The sequence below is a fragment of the Pelodiscus sinensis genome, chromosome 8 (assembly GCF_052426305.1).
Source record: "Pelodiscus sinensis isolate ZL-2025 chromosome 8, ASM5242630v1, whole genome shotgun sequence".
NCBI lineage: Eukaryota > Metazoa > Chordata > Testudines > Trionychidae > Pelodiscus > Pelodiscus sinensis.
The window spans coordinates 74,003,734-74,019,891 of record NC_143059.1 but is presented as its reverse complement, the minus strand read 5'-3'; the positions used below and the strand labels follow the sequence as shown (position 1 = coordinate 74,019,891).

Below are 16,158 nucleotides of genomic sequence, written 5' to 3'. Positions count from 1 at the left end.
GGCGCTGGAGGCAGAGAAGTGAGTCCAGGAAGCGGCGGGGCAGGCGGCTTACCCCGAGTGTGGCCGCGGGGAAGCAGTGTCCCGTCCCCCCCAGGACGGGGAGTGGTGCTCGAGCAGCCTGGCACACTGAGGGCTGCTCCCTGGGAGTCGTGGGCACTGTAGCATCGGCAGAGCTTGTGGGGCGGTGCAAGGAGAGGGGCCTGCCCCTAGGGAAAGCAACCAGGGCCCAGCTGATTGCCCGGCTGCAGGAGAATGACCCGTCCAGGGGCCCAGCTCCTGTCCCAGCGGGGAGCAGCCAGACACCCCTGGGAGGGTTCAGACTCTCAGACCGGAGGGAGGGCTGGAGTCGGCCAGACAGACGTGGTGCCCACCAGGCTCCGCTCCGCCAGCAGCGGTTCGTCCCGGGCGGGTTCTCCCCGGCGGAGCTGCGGCAGCTGGAGATCGAGCTGCGGCTAAAGGAATTGGAGGATCGCAGGTGGTGCTGCCAGGTGGCCGGTATTCTACCGGACAGTCCGGTATTTGTGCTCTTTGTCCGGTAACAAATATCAGAGAATACCGGACACGTGCGATGTGCAACGTGCGATGTGCAACGTGCAAGGTGCAACGTGCAACGTGCAGTGTCCGGTGTTCTCTGATATTTCCAGCTGCGCACCGGACGGAAGCCTGGCGGGGGTGGGGGGAGTGGCCGAAGGCGGGGCCACGATTGGCGCTGGGAGCCTGTGATTGCACAGAAGCCCGGTGGGGGCGGGGGCAGTGGGCGAAGGCGGGGCCACGGTCGGCGCTGGGAGCCTGTGATTGCACAGAAGCCCGGTGGGGGCGGGGGCAGTGGCCGAAGGCGGGGCCACGGTCGGCGCTGGGAGCCTGTGATTGCATAGAAGCCTGGCGGGGGCGGGGGCAGTGGCCGAAGACGGGGCCACGATTGGCGCTGGGAGCCTGTGATTGCACAGAAGCCCGGTGGGGGCGGGGGCAGTGGCCGAAGACGGGGCCACAGTCGGCGCTGGGAGCCTGTGATTGCACAGAAGCCCGGTGGGGGCGGGGGCAGTGGCCGAAGGCGGGGCCACGATCGGCGCTGGGAGCCTGTGATTGCACAGAAGCCCGGTGGGGGCGGGGGCAGTGGCCGAAGGCGGGGCCACGGTCGGCGCTGGGAGCCTGTGATTGCACAGAAGCCCGGTGGGGGCGGGGGCAGTGGGCGAAGGCGGGGCCACGGTCGGCGCTGGGAGCCTGTGATTGCACAGAAGCCCGGTGGGGGCGGGGGCAGTGGGCGAAGGCGGGGCCACGGTCGGCGCTGGGAGCCCGTGATTGCACAGAAGCCTGGCGGGGGTGGGGGGAGTGGCCGAAGGCGGGGCCACGGTCGGCGCTGGGAGCCTGTGATTGCACAGAAGCCCGGTGGGGGCGGGGGCAGTGGCTGAAGGCGGGGCCACGGTCGGCGCTGGGAGCCTGTGATTGCACAGAAGCCCGGTGGGGGCGGGGGCAGTGGGCGAAGGCGGGGCCACGGTCGGCGCTGGGAGCCTGTGATTGCACAGAAGCCCGGTGGGGGCGGGGGCAGTGGGCGAAGGCGGGGCCACGGTCGGCGCTGGGAGCCCGTGATTGCACAGAAGCCCGGTGGGGGCGGGGGCAGTGGCCGAAGGCGGGGCCACGGTCGGCGCTGGGAGCCTGTGATTGCACAGAAGCCCGGTGGGGGCGGGGGCAGTGGCCGAAGGCGGGGCCACGATCGGCGCTGGGAGCCCGTGATTGCGGGGGCGGGGGGAGCGGCTGGAGTCCCAGCTGGCAAGCAGGGTTGCGATCGCTGCACTGGGGGGGGGGCGTGTCCGGTATTTTTTGGGAGACCATCTGGCGACCCCAATGGCAGGAGGGGCGCCAGGCCGGCGAGAGGCAGCCCCGCAGGGTTACAGCCGTAGGCAGCGTCCCCACCACGTCACACCTTGCCCGCGTGGCCCCGCCTCCCGTTTCCTTCAGCCCTATTGGCCCAGGCTTGCTGTGGCCTCAGTGGGGCGGGACGGGTGGGGGTTCAGGGGATCAGCCTGGTGCCGGCTGCTCTCCGGGCCTGTCTGCGGGGCCGGCTGTGTTGGTGGGGGGCTCCCGGCCAGACGTTCGGGGCTGGAGGGAGCTGCGCCGTCCAGCCAACGCTCCCTGGTTCGGCTGGCGGCTGTGCCAGGCCGCTGATGCCGGTGCCCGCTGCCTGCGCACGGGACCCGCCCTCACTGCGGTCTGGGACCTTCCCCCACCAGGTCCGCCAGCCCTGAGCATCCAGGCCAAGTGTGACCCCTGCCTCTCCAGCCCCTGTCAGAACCAAGGCACCTGCCACAGCGACCCGCCGGCCGCCTACCGCTGCACCTGCCCCCGCGGGTACAAGGTGAGCCGGGGAGGAGCCGCCGGGCCGGGCACCTGCCGCGGGCATGACCGGGCAGCAGGAGGCAAGCAGGGGACCCGGGCCCTGCCAATAGTCCAAGTCGGGGTGGGGGGGCGGCTGGGCTCAGTTGGCCCCAGGCAAGGGGCTGGGCCGGGACCCTGCGGCGCCTGCTCCCAGCGCTGTGCTCTCCGCCCCCAGGGCAAGGACTGTGACGAGCCGGAGGACGGCTGCTCCCGGAGCCCCTGCGCCAACGGCGGGACCTGCCGGCCCCCTGAGCAGGAGGGAGCTGGGGTCACGTGAGTGCGGCGGGGCGCGGGGGACGGCGCTGGGCACCCACACAGGCTGGTGTGACGCTGCACCAGGAACCTGCCTGCTGCCGGCACCCTGGGGTTCCCCGGCCCCTCCCTGCACCCCCAGGCGCCGCTAGGCCAGAGCAGACGATTGCAGGGCCCCGGCATGGGAGGGCTGAGAGCCACGTGGCTGGATGGGAGCTGGGGGCCGGGAGCTGGGCCCCATGCCAGGCAGGCACGGAGCCGGGCTGGAGGGGACTGAGCCGCTGGGCCCAGCCAGCCAAGCAGCCCCGCCCCCTTTGCACACCCGAGCGTGCACACGCCCGCACACGGGGCTCTGCCTTGCCAGCTGGGCGGCTCCGGCCTGAACCGGGGCGTTTCCTCGCCGGCAGGTGCCTTTGTGCAGCCGGATTCGAGGGCCCGACCTGCAGCGCCGCCCCCGAGGCCTGCCCGGCCCACGCCTGCGCCAACGGGGGCACCTGCGTGGAGGGACCCGGGAACCACACCTGTCTGTGCCCGCCCCACTACACAGGTACGGGCGGGAGGGCAGCCCCGCTGGGACGCCGGCTCCCAGGTGCCCAGCCGGGGGCTGTGTGGGTGGGTGGCTCGGAGGGAGGGCCCCCCCAGGGGGACGCTGGCCCCGCCCCACGTGGAACCAGCCGCCCGCCGGAGCTCGTGCGACCCCGCAGCTGGCACAGGCAGGCGGCCCCAGCCCCGCTGACGACACTCGCCCGCTGCAGCCTGGGCCACGGGCCTGTGGGAGCCGGCGAAGGGCCCAGGGCTGGGTGGGCGCTGAGGCCGGCCCTGTGATGTGCATCGGGCACGGCCACAGCCTCCCCCACACCCGGCTCCGCAGCACCCCAAGGAACTGCCCGCTGACGCTCGCCCTGGGCACGGCAGCCACTGGGGCCCGTCTCTGCCTTGCGCCAGCCTCCCCACTTGGCCCTGCCCGCTGCCCGTGGCGGGGCACCTCGCCCAGCCCCCGCAGGGACCCAGGGCCACGGGGGAATCCCAGCACCTGCAGGGACCCAGGGCCACGGGGGAATCCCAGCCACCGTGGGGACCCAGGGACACGGGGGGAATCCCAGCGCCTGCAGGGACCCAAGGCCACGGGGGAATCCCAGCCCCCGCGGGAACCCAGGGCCACGGGGGAATCCCAGCCACCGTGGGGACCCAGGGCCACGGGGGAATCCCAGCCACCGTGGGGACCCAGGGCCACGGGGGAATCCCAGCCCCCGCGGGGCCCAAGGGCCACGGGGGAATCCCAGCGCCTGCAGGGACCCAGGGCCACGGGGGAATCCCAGCCCCCGCGGGAACCCAGGGCTACGGGGGAATCCCAGCCCCCGCAGGGACCCAGGGCCACGGGGGAATCCCAGCCACCGCGGGGACCCAGGGCCACGGGGGAATCCCAGTGCCTGCAGGGACCCAGGGCCACGGGGGAATCCCAGCCCCCGCGGGGACCCAGGGCCACGGGGGAATCCCAGCCCCCGCAGGGACCCAGGGCCACAGGGGGAATCCCAGCCCCCGCGGGGACCCAGGGCCACGGGGGAATCCCAGCCCCCGCGGGGACCCAGGGCCACGGGGGAATCCCAGCCCCCGCGGGGACCCAGGGCCACGGGGGAATCCCAGCCCCCGCGGGGACCCAGGGCCACGGGGGAATCAAAGCCCCCGCGGGGACCCAGGGCCACGGGGGGAATCCCAGCCCCCGCGGGGACCCAGGGCCACGGGGGGAATCCCAGCCCCCACGGGGACCCAGGGCCACGGGGGGAATCCCAGCCCCCGCGGGGACCCAGGGCCACGGGGGAATCCCAGCCCCCGCGGGGACCCAGGGCCACGGGGGAATCAAAGCCCCCGCGGGGACCCAGGGCCACGGGGGAATCCCAGCCCCCGCGGGGACCCAGGGCCACGGGGGAATCAAAGCCCCCGCGGGGACCCAGGGCCACAGGGGGAATCCCAGCCCCCGCGGGGACCCAGGGCCACGGGGGAATCCCAGCCCCCGCGGGGACCCAGGGCCATGGGGGAATCCCAGCCCCCGCGGGGACCCAGGGCCACGGGGGAATCAAAGCCCCCGCGGGGACCCAGGGCCACAGGGGGAATCCCAGCCCCCGCGGGGACCCAGGGCCACGGGGGAATCAAAGCCCCCGCGGGGACCCAGGGCCACGGGGGAATCCCAGCCCCCGCGGGGACCCAGGGCCACAGGGGGAATCCCAGCCCCCACGGGGACCCAGGGCCACGGGGGGAATCCCAGCCCCTGCGGGGACCCAGGGCCACGGGGGAATCCCAGCCCCTGCGGGGACCCAGGGCCACGGGGGAATCCCAGCCCCTGCGGGGACCCAGGGCCACGGGGGGAATCCCAGCCCCCGCGGGGACCCAGGGCCACGGTGGCTCCCTCCCGCCCGTCTCGCGGCTGCAGGCGGCTCGCACGGGTCAGGCTGGCGCGGCCTGGGGCACAGCGGGCAGGGGGCTGCGGGCGTGAGCTGACCTGGCTGCTCTCTCTCGTGCAGGGCAGGCCTGCGAGGAGCCGGCAGACCCGTGTTCCGCGGAGCTCGGCCCCTGTGGGCCCGGGGCCCAGTGTCTCGTCACCGCCGAGGGGCCCCGGTGAGTGCCTGCCCCCCAGGGCTGACCCCCAGCGCTGCCTGTGCGGGCAGACCCACCGCTGTGCACACAGAGCCCCCCCGGCGGGGGAGGGGAGGGAATTCACGGCGAGGGGGGCCTGTGGGGTGTCTCCAGCCTGGCCCCTCCCAGCTGGCCTGGGGGGGGGGTGTCCCTCTCTTGCCCCCTGGTGCCACGTGTGGGCACACCCAGCCATCGCGCCAGGGCCTGCGGGTGGCCGAGCTGCCCCACCTGGGCTGTGGGGCCCAGTGAGGTCCCTGGGTCCCGGCCTGGCCCGGAGCTGGCTGTGGGGGCTGGGGGGTCTCTGGGCCCAGAGGCACCACACAAAGCCCCGTCCCTGTGGCTCAGGTGGGCGAGGGCAGCGGGGGGGGGCAGAGGCAGTGGCCTGACAAGGTGCCCCCCCAGGTGTGAGTGTGCCCCTGGCTACGGGGGGGAGAACTGCAGCCGGGACCTGGACGACTGCCAGGCCCACCGCTGCCAGCACGGGGCCCGGTGCCAGGACGCGGTGAACGGCTACTCCTGCCTCTGCGCGCAGGGCTACAGGTGAGGGGCCCGGCGGGCGGGGGCGTGGTGGCGGGGGCAGGCGCGTGGCCCGTGGCGGCGCCAGGACCCGCTGCAGGGCTGTGCCGTTCCCCGCCGTGGCTCGGGGGCGCCTCTCACCGGTGCCGGGGGTCCCTCTCCCCAGCGGGCCGCTGTGCGAGCTGCCGCCGCCGGCCCCGCCCGGCCCCTGCGCCCGGGCCGCCTGCCAGAACGGGGCCAGCTGCGTGGAGCTGGGCGCCCGGGCCGCCTGCCGCTGCCCCCCCGGCTTCGGCGGCCCCCAGTGCGAGAAGCTGCTGAGCGTCAACTTTGTGGACCGGGACACGTACCTGCAATTCACGGACCTGCAGAGCTGGCCCCGGGCCAACATCACGCTGCAGGTACGGCCCCCGGCCCCCGCGCTGGGGGGGGGCTGCAGGGCTCCCCCTTCCCAGGAGCTGGGGCTGCGTGCCGGGGAGGTTGGGGGGGCAGGTATGCAAGACAGGGTCATGGGGGGGGCTAAGTACGTGGGGGGGAATGCAAGACAGGGTCATGGGGGGGCAGGGCTGAGCACTGGGGGGGTGTAGGTATGCAAGAATGGATCATAGGGGGCAGGGCTGAGTACCGGGGGGGGCTGAGTACTGGGGGGCGAAGGTATGCAAGACAGGGTCATGGGGGGGCAGGGCTGAGCACTGGGGGTGTAGGTATGCAAGACAGGATCCTAGGGGCAGGGCTGTGTGCCAGGGGTGGGGGGGCAGGTATGCAAGACAGGGTCATGGGAGGGAGCCTGAGTACCTAGGGGGGGGATGCAAGACAGGGTCATGGGAGGGAGCCTGAGTACCTAGGGGGATGCAAGACAGGGTCCTGGGGGGGGGCTGAGTACCTAGGGGGGGGATGCAAGACAGGGTCCTGGGGGCGGGGCTGAGCACGGGGGGGTGGGGGGGGGGGATGGGTACCAGGAGGCAGTGCTGGGTACCAGGGCTGCGGGGGTGCCAGGGGGCGGGGCCAGGTGCCGGGCCAATGGCGTGAGCCGCCCCCTCGCTAGGTGTCCACGGCGGAGGACAACGGGATCCTGCTGTACAACGGGGACCGGGACCACATGGCGGTGGAGCTGTACCAGGGCCACGTGCGGGTCAGCTACGACCCAGGCAGCTACCCCAGCTCCGCCATCTACAGGTACCGCCCCCCCGGCCTCCGGCCCCCTGCCCCCCCCCACGCCTCCAGCCCCCTGCCCCCCGGCCTCCAGGCCCCCGCGCCTCCGGCCCCCTGTCCCCCGGCCTCCGGCCCCCTGCCCCCCACGCCTCCAGCCCCCTGTCCCCCGGCCTCCGGCCCCCTGCCCCCCCCATGCCTCCAGCCCCCTGTCCCCCGGCCCCCTGGCCTCCGGCCCCCTGGCCCCCCGGCCTCCAGCCCCCTGCCCCCCCGGCCTCCAGCCCCCCCCGGCCTCCAGCCCCCTGGCCCCCCGGCCTCCAGCCCCCTGGCCCCCCGCGCCTCCAGCCCTCTGCCCCCCCGGTGGCCTCCCTGTTCGCCAGGGTGTCCCTCTGGCCCCAACCCCCGTGGGTCAGGCGGTGGGAGGGCAGCAAGGGGACCCGGCGGAGGGAGGGCAGCGGGGGGGGCCCGGCGGGGGGAGGGCGGCGGGGGGAGGACAGCGAGGGGCCCAGCAGGGGGAGGGCAGTGGAGGGCTCGGCGGGGGGGCCCGGCGGGGGGGAGGGCAGCGGGGGGCCCAGCAGGGAAAGGGCAGCGGGGAGGGGGCCTGGTGGGGGGGAGGGCAGCGGGGGGGCCCGGCGGGGGAAGGGCAGCGGGGGGGCCGGCGGGGGTGGGCAGCGGGGGGGTGGTGGGGGGAAGGGCAGCGGGAAGCTCGGCGGGGGGAGGGCAGCGGGGGTGGGCAGCGGGGGGGTGGTGAGGGGAGGGCAGCGGGGGGCCCGGCGGGGGAGGGCAGCGGGGGGCCCGGCGGGGGAGGGCAGCGGGGGGGCCGGGCCCCAGTGGGGCAGTAACCAAGGCCTGGTCCTGCCCCCAGCGCCGAGACCGTCAACGACGGGCAGTTCCACACGGTGGAGCTGGTGACCTTCGAGCAGAGCCTGAACCTCTCCATCGACGGCGGCAGCCCCATGACCATGGACAGCTCGGGCCAGCCCCACAGGCTGAGCAGTGAGGCCCCGCTCTACGTGGGAGGTGGGTCAGGGGTGGGGCCGGGCTGGGAGGGGTCGGAGGGGGGGAAACGGGACCAGGCAGCGGGGGGGGGGCGGGCTTGGAGGTGCCAAGGCTGGGTGGAGCTAGAGGGGGCCGGGCTGGGAGGGGTCGGAGGGAGGAGGGCAGCAGGAGGGGCTGGGCTGGGAGGGGTCGGAGGGGGGGAAACGGGACCAGGCAGCAGGGCGGGGGGGGGGCGGGCTGGGAGGTGCCAAGGCCGGGTGGAGCTAGGGGGGCCGGGCTGGGAGGGGTCGGAGGGAGGAGGGCAGCAGGAGGGGGCCGGGCTGGGAGGGGTCGGAGGGGGGGAAACGGGACCAGGCAGCAGGGCGGGGGGGGGGCCGGGCTGGGAGGGGCCGGAGGGAGGAGGGCAGCAGGAGGGGGCCGGGCTGGGAGGGGTCGGAGGGGGGGAAACGGGACCAGGCAGCAGGGCGGGGGGGGGCCGGGCTGGGAGGGGCCGGAGGGCAGTGGGCTGGGGGGCTGGGCTGGGAGGGGCCGGAGGGAGGAGGGCAGCGGGAGGGGGCCAGGCTGGGAGGGGCCGGAGGGGGGAGGGCAGCGGGAGGGGGCTGGGCTGGGAGGGGCCGGAGGGGGGGAAACGGGACCAGGCAGCAGGGCGGGGGGGCCGGGCTGGGAGGGGCCGGAGGGCAGTGGGAGGGGGCTGGGCTGGGAGGGGCCGGAGGGAGGAGGGCAGCGGGAGGGGCCAGGCTGGGAGGGGCCGGAGGGGGGAGGGCAGGGGAGGGGCTGGGCTGGGAGGGGCCGGAGGGAGGAGGGCAGCGGGAGGGGCCAGGCTGGGAGGGGCCGGAGGGGGGAGGGCAGCGGGAGGGGCCAGGCTGGGAGGGGCCGGAGGGGGGGAAACGGGACCAGGCAGCAGGGCGGGGGGGCCGGGCTGGGAGGTGCCAAGGCCGGGTGGAGCTAGGGGGGCCGGGCTGGGAGGGGCCGGAGGGAGGAGGGCAGCGGGAGGGGGCTGGGCTGGGAGGGGCCGGAGGGGGGGAAACGGGACCAGGCAGCAGGGCGGGGGGGCCGGGCTGGGAGGGGCCGGAGGGAGGAGGGCAGCGGGAGGGGGCCAGGCTGGGAGGGGCCGGAGGGGGGAGGGCAGCGGGAGGGGGGGCTGGGAGGGGCCGGAGGGAGGAGGGCAGCGGGAGGGGGCTGGGCTGGGAGGGGCCGGAGGGGGGGAAACGGGACCAGGCAGCAGGGCGGGGGGGGCCGGGCTGGGAGGTGCCAAGGCCGGAGGGAGGAGGGCAGCGGGAGGGGCGAGTGCCCCGTGCGCCCCCCAGCTCACCCTGCCCCCCCAGGCATGCCGCTGGACGTGAACTCGGCCGCCTTCCGCCTCTGGCAGATCCTGAACAGCAGCAGCTTCCACGGCTGCATCCGCAACCTCTACATCAACCAGGAGCTGCAGGACTTCACCAAGACGCAGATGCAGCCGGGCGTGGTGCCGGGCTGTGAGCCCTGCCGCAAGCTGCATTGTCTGCACGGCCTGTGCCAGCCCCACGCCGCCCACGGCCCCCTCTGCCACTGCCAGCCGGGCTGGGCCGGGCCGCACTGCGACCAGCCAGCCCACGGCCCCTGCCAGGCCCACAAGTGAGTGTTGGGCCGCCCCTCCCAGCCCCTGCACGCAGCCGGGCCCCGCTGGCAGAGCACGGCCCCCAAGAGCTAAGCACCACGGGGGGCAGGAGCAGCCACGGCTGGGCTAGACAATGGGGGGCCCCGGCAGGGCGGGGGGCAGGGTCTGTGGGGCGGGGCTGAGGGGCCCCGGCAGGGCGGGGGGCAGGGTCTGTGGGGCGGGGCTGAGGGGCCCCGGCAGGGCTGGGGGCAGGGTCTGTGGGGCGGGGCTGAGGGGGCCCCGGCAGGGTGGGGGGCAGGGTCTGTGGGGCGGGGCTGAGGGGCCCCGGCAGGGCGGGGGGCAGGGTCTGTGGGGTGGGGCTGAGGGGCCCCAGCAGGGCGGGGGGCAGGGTCTGTGGGGCGGGGCTGAGGGGCCCCGGCAGGGCGGGGGGCAGGGTCTGTGGGGCGGGGCTGAGGGGCCCCGGCAGGGCGGGGGGCGGGGTCTGTGGGGCGGGGCTGAGGGGCCCGGGCAGGGCGGGGGGCAGGGTCTGTGGGGCGGGGCTGAGGGGCCCGGCAGGGCGGGGGCAGGGTCTGTGGGGCGGGGCTGAGGGGCCCCGGCAGGGCGGGGGGCCCAGGCTGGGTGGGGCAGGCACAGGGCAGCAGACACGTGCTCACCGTGCGGTGTGTGCTGGGCACGGGGGGCAGCCGCGGGGGAGGGAGCAGGCGGAGCGTGGCGGGCAGAGGGGCCTGCGCGTGGGGGCTGGGCACGGAGGGGGGGGGCTGCCGGGATGGCGGGAGCCCAGGGACAAGGCCCTGCCAGGCAGGCTCAGGCCAGGCTGCGTCTGCTCCGGCAGGTGTGTGCACGGGGCCTGCGTGCCCCTCGACGCGCTCTCCTACAGCTGCCAGTGCCGGGCCGGGTACCGCGGCGCCCTGTGCAACCAGCCGGGGGAGCGGCCCGACCCCTGCGCCAGCCTGCAGTGTGCGCACGGGCACTGCCAGGTGTCCCACCAGGGCGCGGCGTCCTGCGAGTGCCACGGCGGCTTCTCCGGCCCGCTGTGCGACCAAGGTCAGCGCCCCCCCGGCCCTGTTTGCCCCCGGCCCTGCCTCCGCGCTGGCAGACCCCCCCCCCCAGGCTGTTCTCACCAGCCTGCCGCTCGGCTGGGCTGCGCCCGGGGGTCCCAGCACGGCCCCTGCCTCAGCCTCCCCGCAAGGAGCGTTCGGCCCCGAGGCCGGGAGCCGCGGCCCAGGCTGGCCCCGGGTGCCCCGCGGGTGGGGGGTGCCGGCGCCCCAGGCTCTGACTGTGCCCGTCCTTCTGGCCCTGCAGAGTCGCCGTGCCGGGGGGCGCTGGTGCGGGACCATCCCCGCGTGCAGCGGGGCTACGCCATCTGCCAGCCCGCCCGCCCCGTGGCCTGGCTGGAGTGCCGGGGCGCCTGCCCGGGCCGGGGCTGCTGCACGGGGCTGCGCGTCAAGCGGCGGAAGGTCGCCTTCGAGTGCAGCGACGGCGCCTCCTTCGTGGAGGAGGTGGAGCGGCCCAGCAAGTGCGGCTGCGCCCGGTGCATGTAGCGGCGCCAGGGCCCGCCCCGGAGACGGCCGCTAGAGACAGAGGGGCGGGGCTGCTGGAGGCTCCGCCCATGAGCCAGGCTCTTCCCTCGGGCACACCCCCTCCCGCCGCGCCCGCCCTGTTCCCGTGTGCAGCGGCCCCAGCCAGGCGTGTGGATCGGGAGGGGCGGAACAACCCCCCTTGGTTTCGAGGGCAGGAGGCGGGCACAGGCCCCGCCCCCCCGTCTGTCTGCCCCCCCCTTCGCGCAGCCCCGGGCCTGGGCACAGCGGCAGAGGCCTGTGGGGCGGGCGGCTTGGCGGGTGCACAAGGAGCTGGGGGTCCGAGGCCCAGAGGGAGCAGGGCCCCGCTGCTGAGCTGCAGACGTAGCGTCGGCCCCCCAGGGACGCGCTGCCCGGCACTGGGCTGAGCAGCCTGGCCCCCCCCGTCCCAGCACACGTGGGGTGGGGCAGAGCATGCTGGGCGCAGCCTCAGGCAGGGCAGCTCCGGGGCCTGGCTGCAGGGGAGGGGCCTAGAGTTGCAGCCGGGCTGAGAACCAAAGGAGAACCTGCCTCAGGGGCGGGGGGGGGGAGATGCCACTCACCAGGCCCCCCCCCGTGTCCTGCGCCTTGGGCTGTCCCCCCCCCAAAATCAGCCCCCCCCCCCCGGTACAGCGCGTTAGGCTGCCTCCCCCCTCAAACCACCCACCGGCCCCCCCCCGTCCTGCACCTTGGGCTGCCTCCCCCCCAAACCACCCACCGGCCCCCCCCCCCCCCGTCCTGCACCTTGGGCTGCCTCCCCCCTCAAACCACCCACCGGCCCCCCCGTCCTGCACCTTGGGCTGCCTCCCCCCCCAACCACCCACCCACCCCCCCCCGTCCTGCACCTTGGGCTGCCTCCCCCCCCAACCACCCACCAGCCCCCCCCCCGTCCTGCACCTTGGGCTGCCTCCCCCCCCAACCACCCACCGGCCCCCCCGTCCTGCACCTTGGGCTGCCTCCCCCCCCCAAACCCCCCCCCGGCCCCCCCCCCGTCCTGCACCTTGGGCTGCCTCCCCCCAAACCACCCACCGGCCCCCCCCGTCCTGCACCTTGGGCTGCCTCCCCCCAAACCACCCACCGGCCCCCCCCCCCCCCCCGTCCTGCACCTTGGGCTGCCTCCCCCCCCAACCCACCCCCCCCCCCGTCCCACCCACCCAGCCCCCCCCCGTCCTGCACCTTGGGCTGCCTCCCCCCCCAACCACCCCCCCCCCCCCCCCGTCCTGCACCTTGGGCTGCCTCCCCCCCCAACCACCCACCGGCCCCCCCCCGTCCTGCACCTTGGGCTGCCTCCCCCCCCAACCACCCACCAGCCCCCCCCCGTCCTGCACCTTGGGCTGCCTCCCCCCCAAACCACCCACCGGCCCCCCCCGTCCTGCACCTTGGGCTGCCTCCCCCCCCACCACCCACCGGCCCCCCCGTCCTGCACCTTGGGCTGCCTCCCCCCCCAACCACCCACCACCCCCCCCGTCCTGCACCTTGGGCTGCCTCCCCCCCCAACCACCCCACCGGCCCCCCCCCCCCCCCGTCCTGCACCTTGGGCTGCCTCCCCCCCCAACCACCCACCGGCCCCCCCCCGTCCTGCACCTTGGGCTGCCTCCCCCCCCAACCACCCACCGGCCCCCCCGTCCTGCACCTTGGGCTGCCTCCCCCCTCAAACCACCCACCGGCCCCCCCGTCCTGCACCTTGGGCTGCCTCCCCCCCCAACCACCCACCGGCCCCCCCCCCCAACCACCCCACCGGCCCCCCCCCCCCCCCCGTCCTGCACCTTGGGCTGCCTCCCCCCCCAACCACCCACCGGCCCCCCCGTCCTGCACCTTGGGCTGCCTCCCCCCAAACCACCCACCGGCCCCCCCCGTCCTGCACCTTGGGCTGCCTCCCCCCCCAACCACCCACCAGCCCCCCCCGTCCTGCACCTTGGGCTGCCTCCCCCCCCAACCACCCACCGGCCCCCCCGTCCTGCACCTTGGGCTGCCTCCCCCCCCCACCCACCACCCACCAGCCCCCCCCGTCCTGCACCTTGGGCTGCCTCCCCCCCAAACCACCCACCGGCCCCCCCCCCGTCCTGCACCTTGGGCTGCCTCCCCCCCCCAACCACCCACCGGCCCCCCCCCGTCCTGCACCTTGGGCTGCCTCCCCCCCCAACCACCCACCGGCCCCCCCCGTCCTGCACCTTGGGCTGCCTCCCCCCCCAACCACCCACCGGCCCCCCCGTCCTGCACCTTGGGCTGCCTCCCCCCCCCAACCACCCACCGGCCCCCCCCGTCCTGCACCTTGGGCTGCCTCCCCCCCCCCCAACCACCCACCGGCCCCCCCGTCCTGCACCTTGGGCTGCCTCCCCCCCCAACCACCCACCGGCCCCCCCCGTCCTGCACCTTGGGCTGCCTCCCCCCCCAACCACCCACCAGCCCCCCCCGTCCTGCACCTTGGGCTGCCTCCCCCCCCAACCACCCACCTTGGGCTGCCCCCCCCCAACCACCCACCGGCCCCCCCGTCCTGCACCTTGGGCTGCCTCCCCCCCCCCACCCACCAGCCCCACCCCCCCCCCCCGTCCTGCACCTTGGGCTGCCTCCCCCCCCAAACCACCCACCGGCCCCCCCCCGTCCTGCACCTTGGGCTGCCTCCCCCAACCACCCACCGGCCCCCCCCCGTCCTGCACCTTGGGCTGCCTCCCCCCAAACCACCCACCAGCCCCCCCCGTCCTGCACCTTGGGCTGCCTCCCCCCCAAACCACCCACCGGCCCCCCCCGTCCTGCACCTTGGGCTGCCTCCCCCCCAACCACCCACCAGCCCCCCCCGTCCTGCACCTTGGGCTGCCTCCCCCCCCAACCACCCACCAGCCCCCCCCGTCCTGCACCTTGGGCTGCCTCCCCCCCAACCACCCACCGGCCCCCCCCCCCGTCCTGCACCTTGGGCTGCCTCCCCCCCCAACCACCCACCGGCCCCCCCCCCCCTGCACCTTGGGCTGCCTCCCCCCCCAACCACCCACCGGCCCCCCCCGTCCTGCACCTTGGGCTGCCTCCCCCCCCAACCACCCACCGGCCCCCCCGTCCTGCACCTTGGGCTGCCTCCCCCCCCAACCACCCACCAGCCCCCCCCGTCCTGCACCTTGGGCTGCCTCCCCCCCCAACCACCCACCAGCCCCCCCCGTCCTGCACCTTGGGCTGCCCCCCCCAAAACCACCCACCGGCCCCCCCCCCCCCCCGTCCTGCACCTTGGGCTGCCCCCCCCCAAAACCACCCACCGGCCCCCCCCCCGTCCTGCACCTTGGGCTGCCTCCCCCCCCAACCACCCACCGGCCCCCCCCGTCCTGCACCTTGGGCTGCCTCCCCCCCCAACCACCCACCGGCCCCCCCGTCCTGCACCTTGGGCTGCCCCCCCCCAACCACCCACCGGCCCCCCCGTCCTGCACCTTGGGCTGCCTCCCCCCCCAACCACCCACCGGCCCCCCCCGTCCTGCACCTTGGGCTGCCTCCCCCCCCAACCACCCACCGGCCCCCCCGTCCTGCACCTTGGGCTGCCTCCCCCCCCAACCACCCACCGGCCCCCCCGTCCTGCACCTTGGGCTGCCTCCCCCCCAAAACCACCCACCGGCCCCCCCCGTCCTGCACCTTGGGCTGCCTCCCCCCCCACCACCCACCGGCCCCCCGTCCTGCACCTTGGGCTGCCTCCCCCCCCAACCACCCACCGGCCCCCCCCCGTCCTGCACCTTGGGCTGCCTCCCCCCCCAACCACCCACCGGCCCCCCCCCGTCCTGCACCTTGGGCTGCCTCCCCCCCCCAAACCACCCACCGGCCCCCCCCCGTCCTGCACCTTGGGCTGCCTCCCCCCCCAACCACCCACCGGCCCCCCCCGTCCTGCACCTTGGGCTGCCTCCCCCCCCAACCACCCACCGGCCCCCCCCGTCCTGCACCTTGGGCTGCCTCCCCCCCCAACCACCCACCGGCCCCCCCGTCCTGCGCCTTGGGCTGCCTCCCCCCCCAACCACCCACCAGCCCCCCGTCCTGCGCCTTGGGCTGCCTCCCCCCAACCACCCACCGGCCCCCCCCGTCCTGCACCTTGGGCTGCCTCCCCCCCCAACCACCCACCGGCCCCCCCGTCCTGCACCTTGGGCTGCCTCCCCCCCCCCAACCACCCACCGGCCCCCCCCGTCCTGCACCTTGGGCTGCCTCCCCCCAAACCACCCACCGGCCCCCCCCGTCCTGCACCTTGGGCTGCCCCCCCCCAAAACCACCCACCGGCCCCCCCGTCCTGCACCTTGGGCTGCCTCCCCCCCCAACCACCCACCGGCCCCCCCCCGTCCTGCACCTTGGGCTGCCTCCCCCCCCAAACCACCCACCGGCCCCCCCCCGTCCTGCACCTTGGGCTGCCTCCCCCCCCCCAACCACCCACCGGCCCCCCCCCGTCCTGCACCTTGGGCTGCCTCCCCCCCCAACCACCCACCGGCCCCCCCGTCCTGCACCTTGGGCTGCCTCCCCCCCCAACCACCCACCAGCCCCCCCCGTCCTGCACCTTGGGCTGTCCCCTGCCCCCTCCCGACTGCTGCCAGCCCTGCAGGGCCCTGGTAGCCCAGTCGCCTGGCCGGTGCTGGGGGCTTTGTCCAAAGCAGGTGGCGCGATCCCAGGCCAGTCCCCCACCCTGCGGCCCTGCCACCTTCCCCCCGTGTCCTGGGCCCCCGCCAGCGCCCGGCTGGCTCTGCTCCCGCTCTGGCTCCGGTTGCTGGTCCCCCGCCCGGCAGGGCCCGTGCAGCAAGTGGCCGAGAGCTTTGCTGCAGGCCGGCCCGGTGCCCAGTGCTGAGCCTGGCGCGGGCTGGGCTGGGCTGGGCTGGGCGCGCTGTAAGCTAACCCCTAAAGGATCCTTTGTACAGATACTGACAGATTCTAATATATATTTGTATTTCAGTTGGTTATAGTATTTTTCTACGTTGGGGGCAAGCCCAGGGCCGTGCCGTCGTGCGCCCCAGGGCCCGGCTTTGCTGGCTGTTCCCGTGCGGGCAGGCGCCGGGCGCGGCCGAGGAGCGGTGTTTTAGGAGCTGTGTGATATTGTCGCTTTGTCTTCCCCGTGAACATGACGTGTCTTCACTCGGCGCT

At 76.0% G+C, this 16,158-nt stretch overlaps 1 protein-coding gene across 1 annotated transcript in view; it reads left to right on the top strand.

The window, feature by feature from the left end:
* The window catches only part of SLIT1 (slit guidance ligand 1), a 93,499-nt gene extending 81,799 nt beyond the window's left edge, over positions 1-11,700 (top strand). The window contains 11 exon segments of the mRNA XM_089780286.1: positions 2,229-2,353; positions 2,549-2,646; positions 3,033-3,172; positions 5,145-5,238; positions 5,659-5,796; positions 5,939-6,170; positions 6,815-6,945; positions 7,784-7,938; positions 9,243-9,531; positions 10,347-10,558; positions 10,817-11,700. Coding sequence (XP_089636412.1) covers positions 2,229-2,353; positions 2,549-2,646; positions 3,033-3,172; positions 5,145-5,238; positions 5,659-5,796; positions 5,939-6,170; positions 6,815-6,945; positions 7,784-7,938; positions 9,243-9,531; positions 10,347-10,558; positions 10,817-11,055 — 1,853 coding nt within the window. The 3' untranslated portion in view covers positions 11,056-11,700.
* The last annotated feature ends 4,458 nt before the right edge of the window (positions 11,701-16,158 follow it).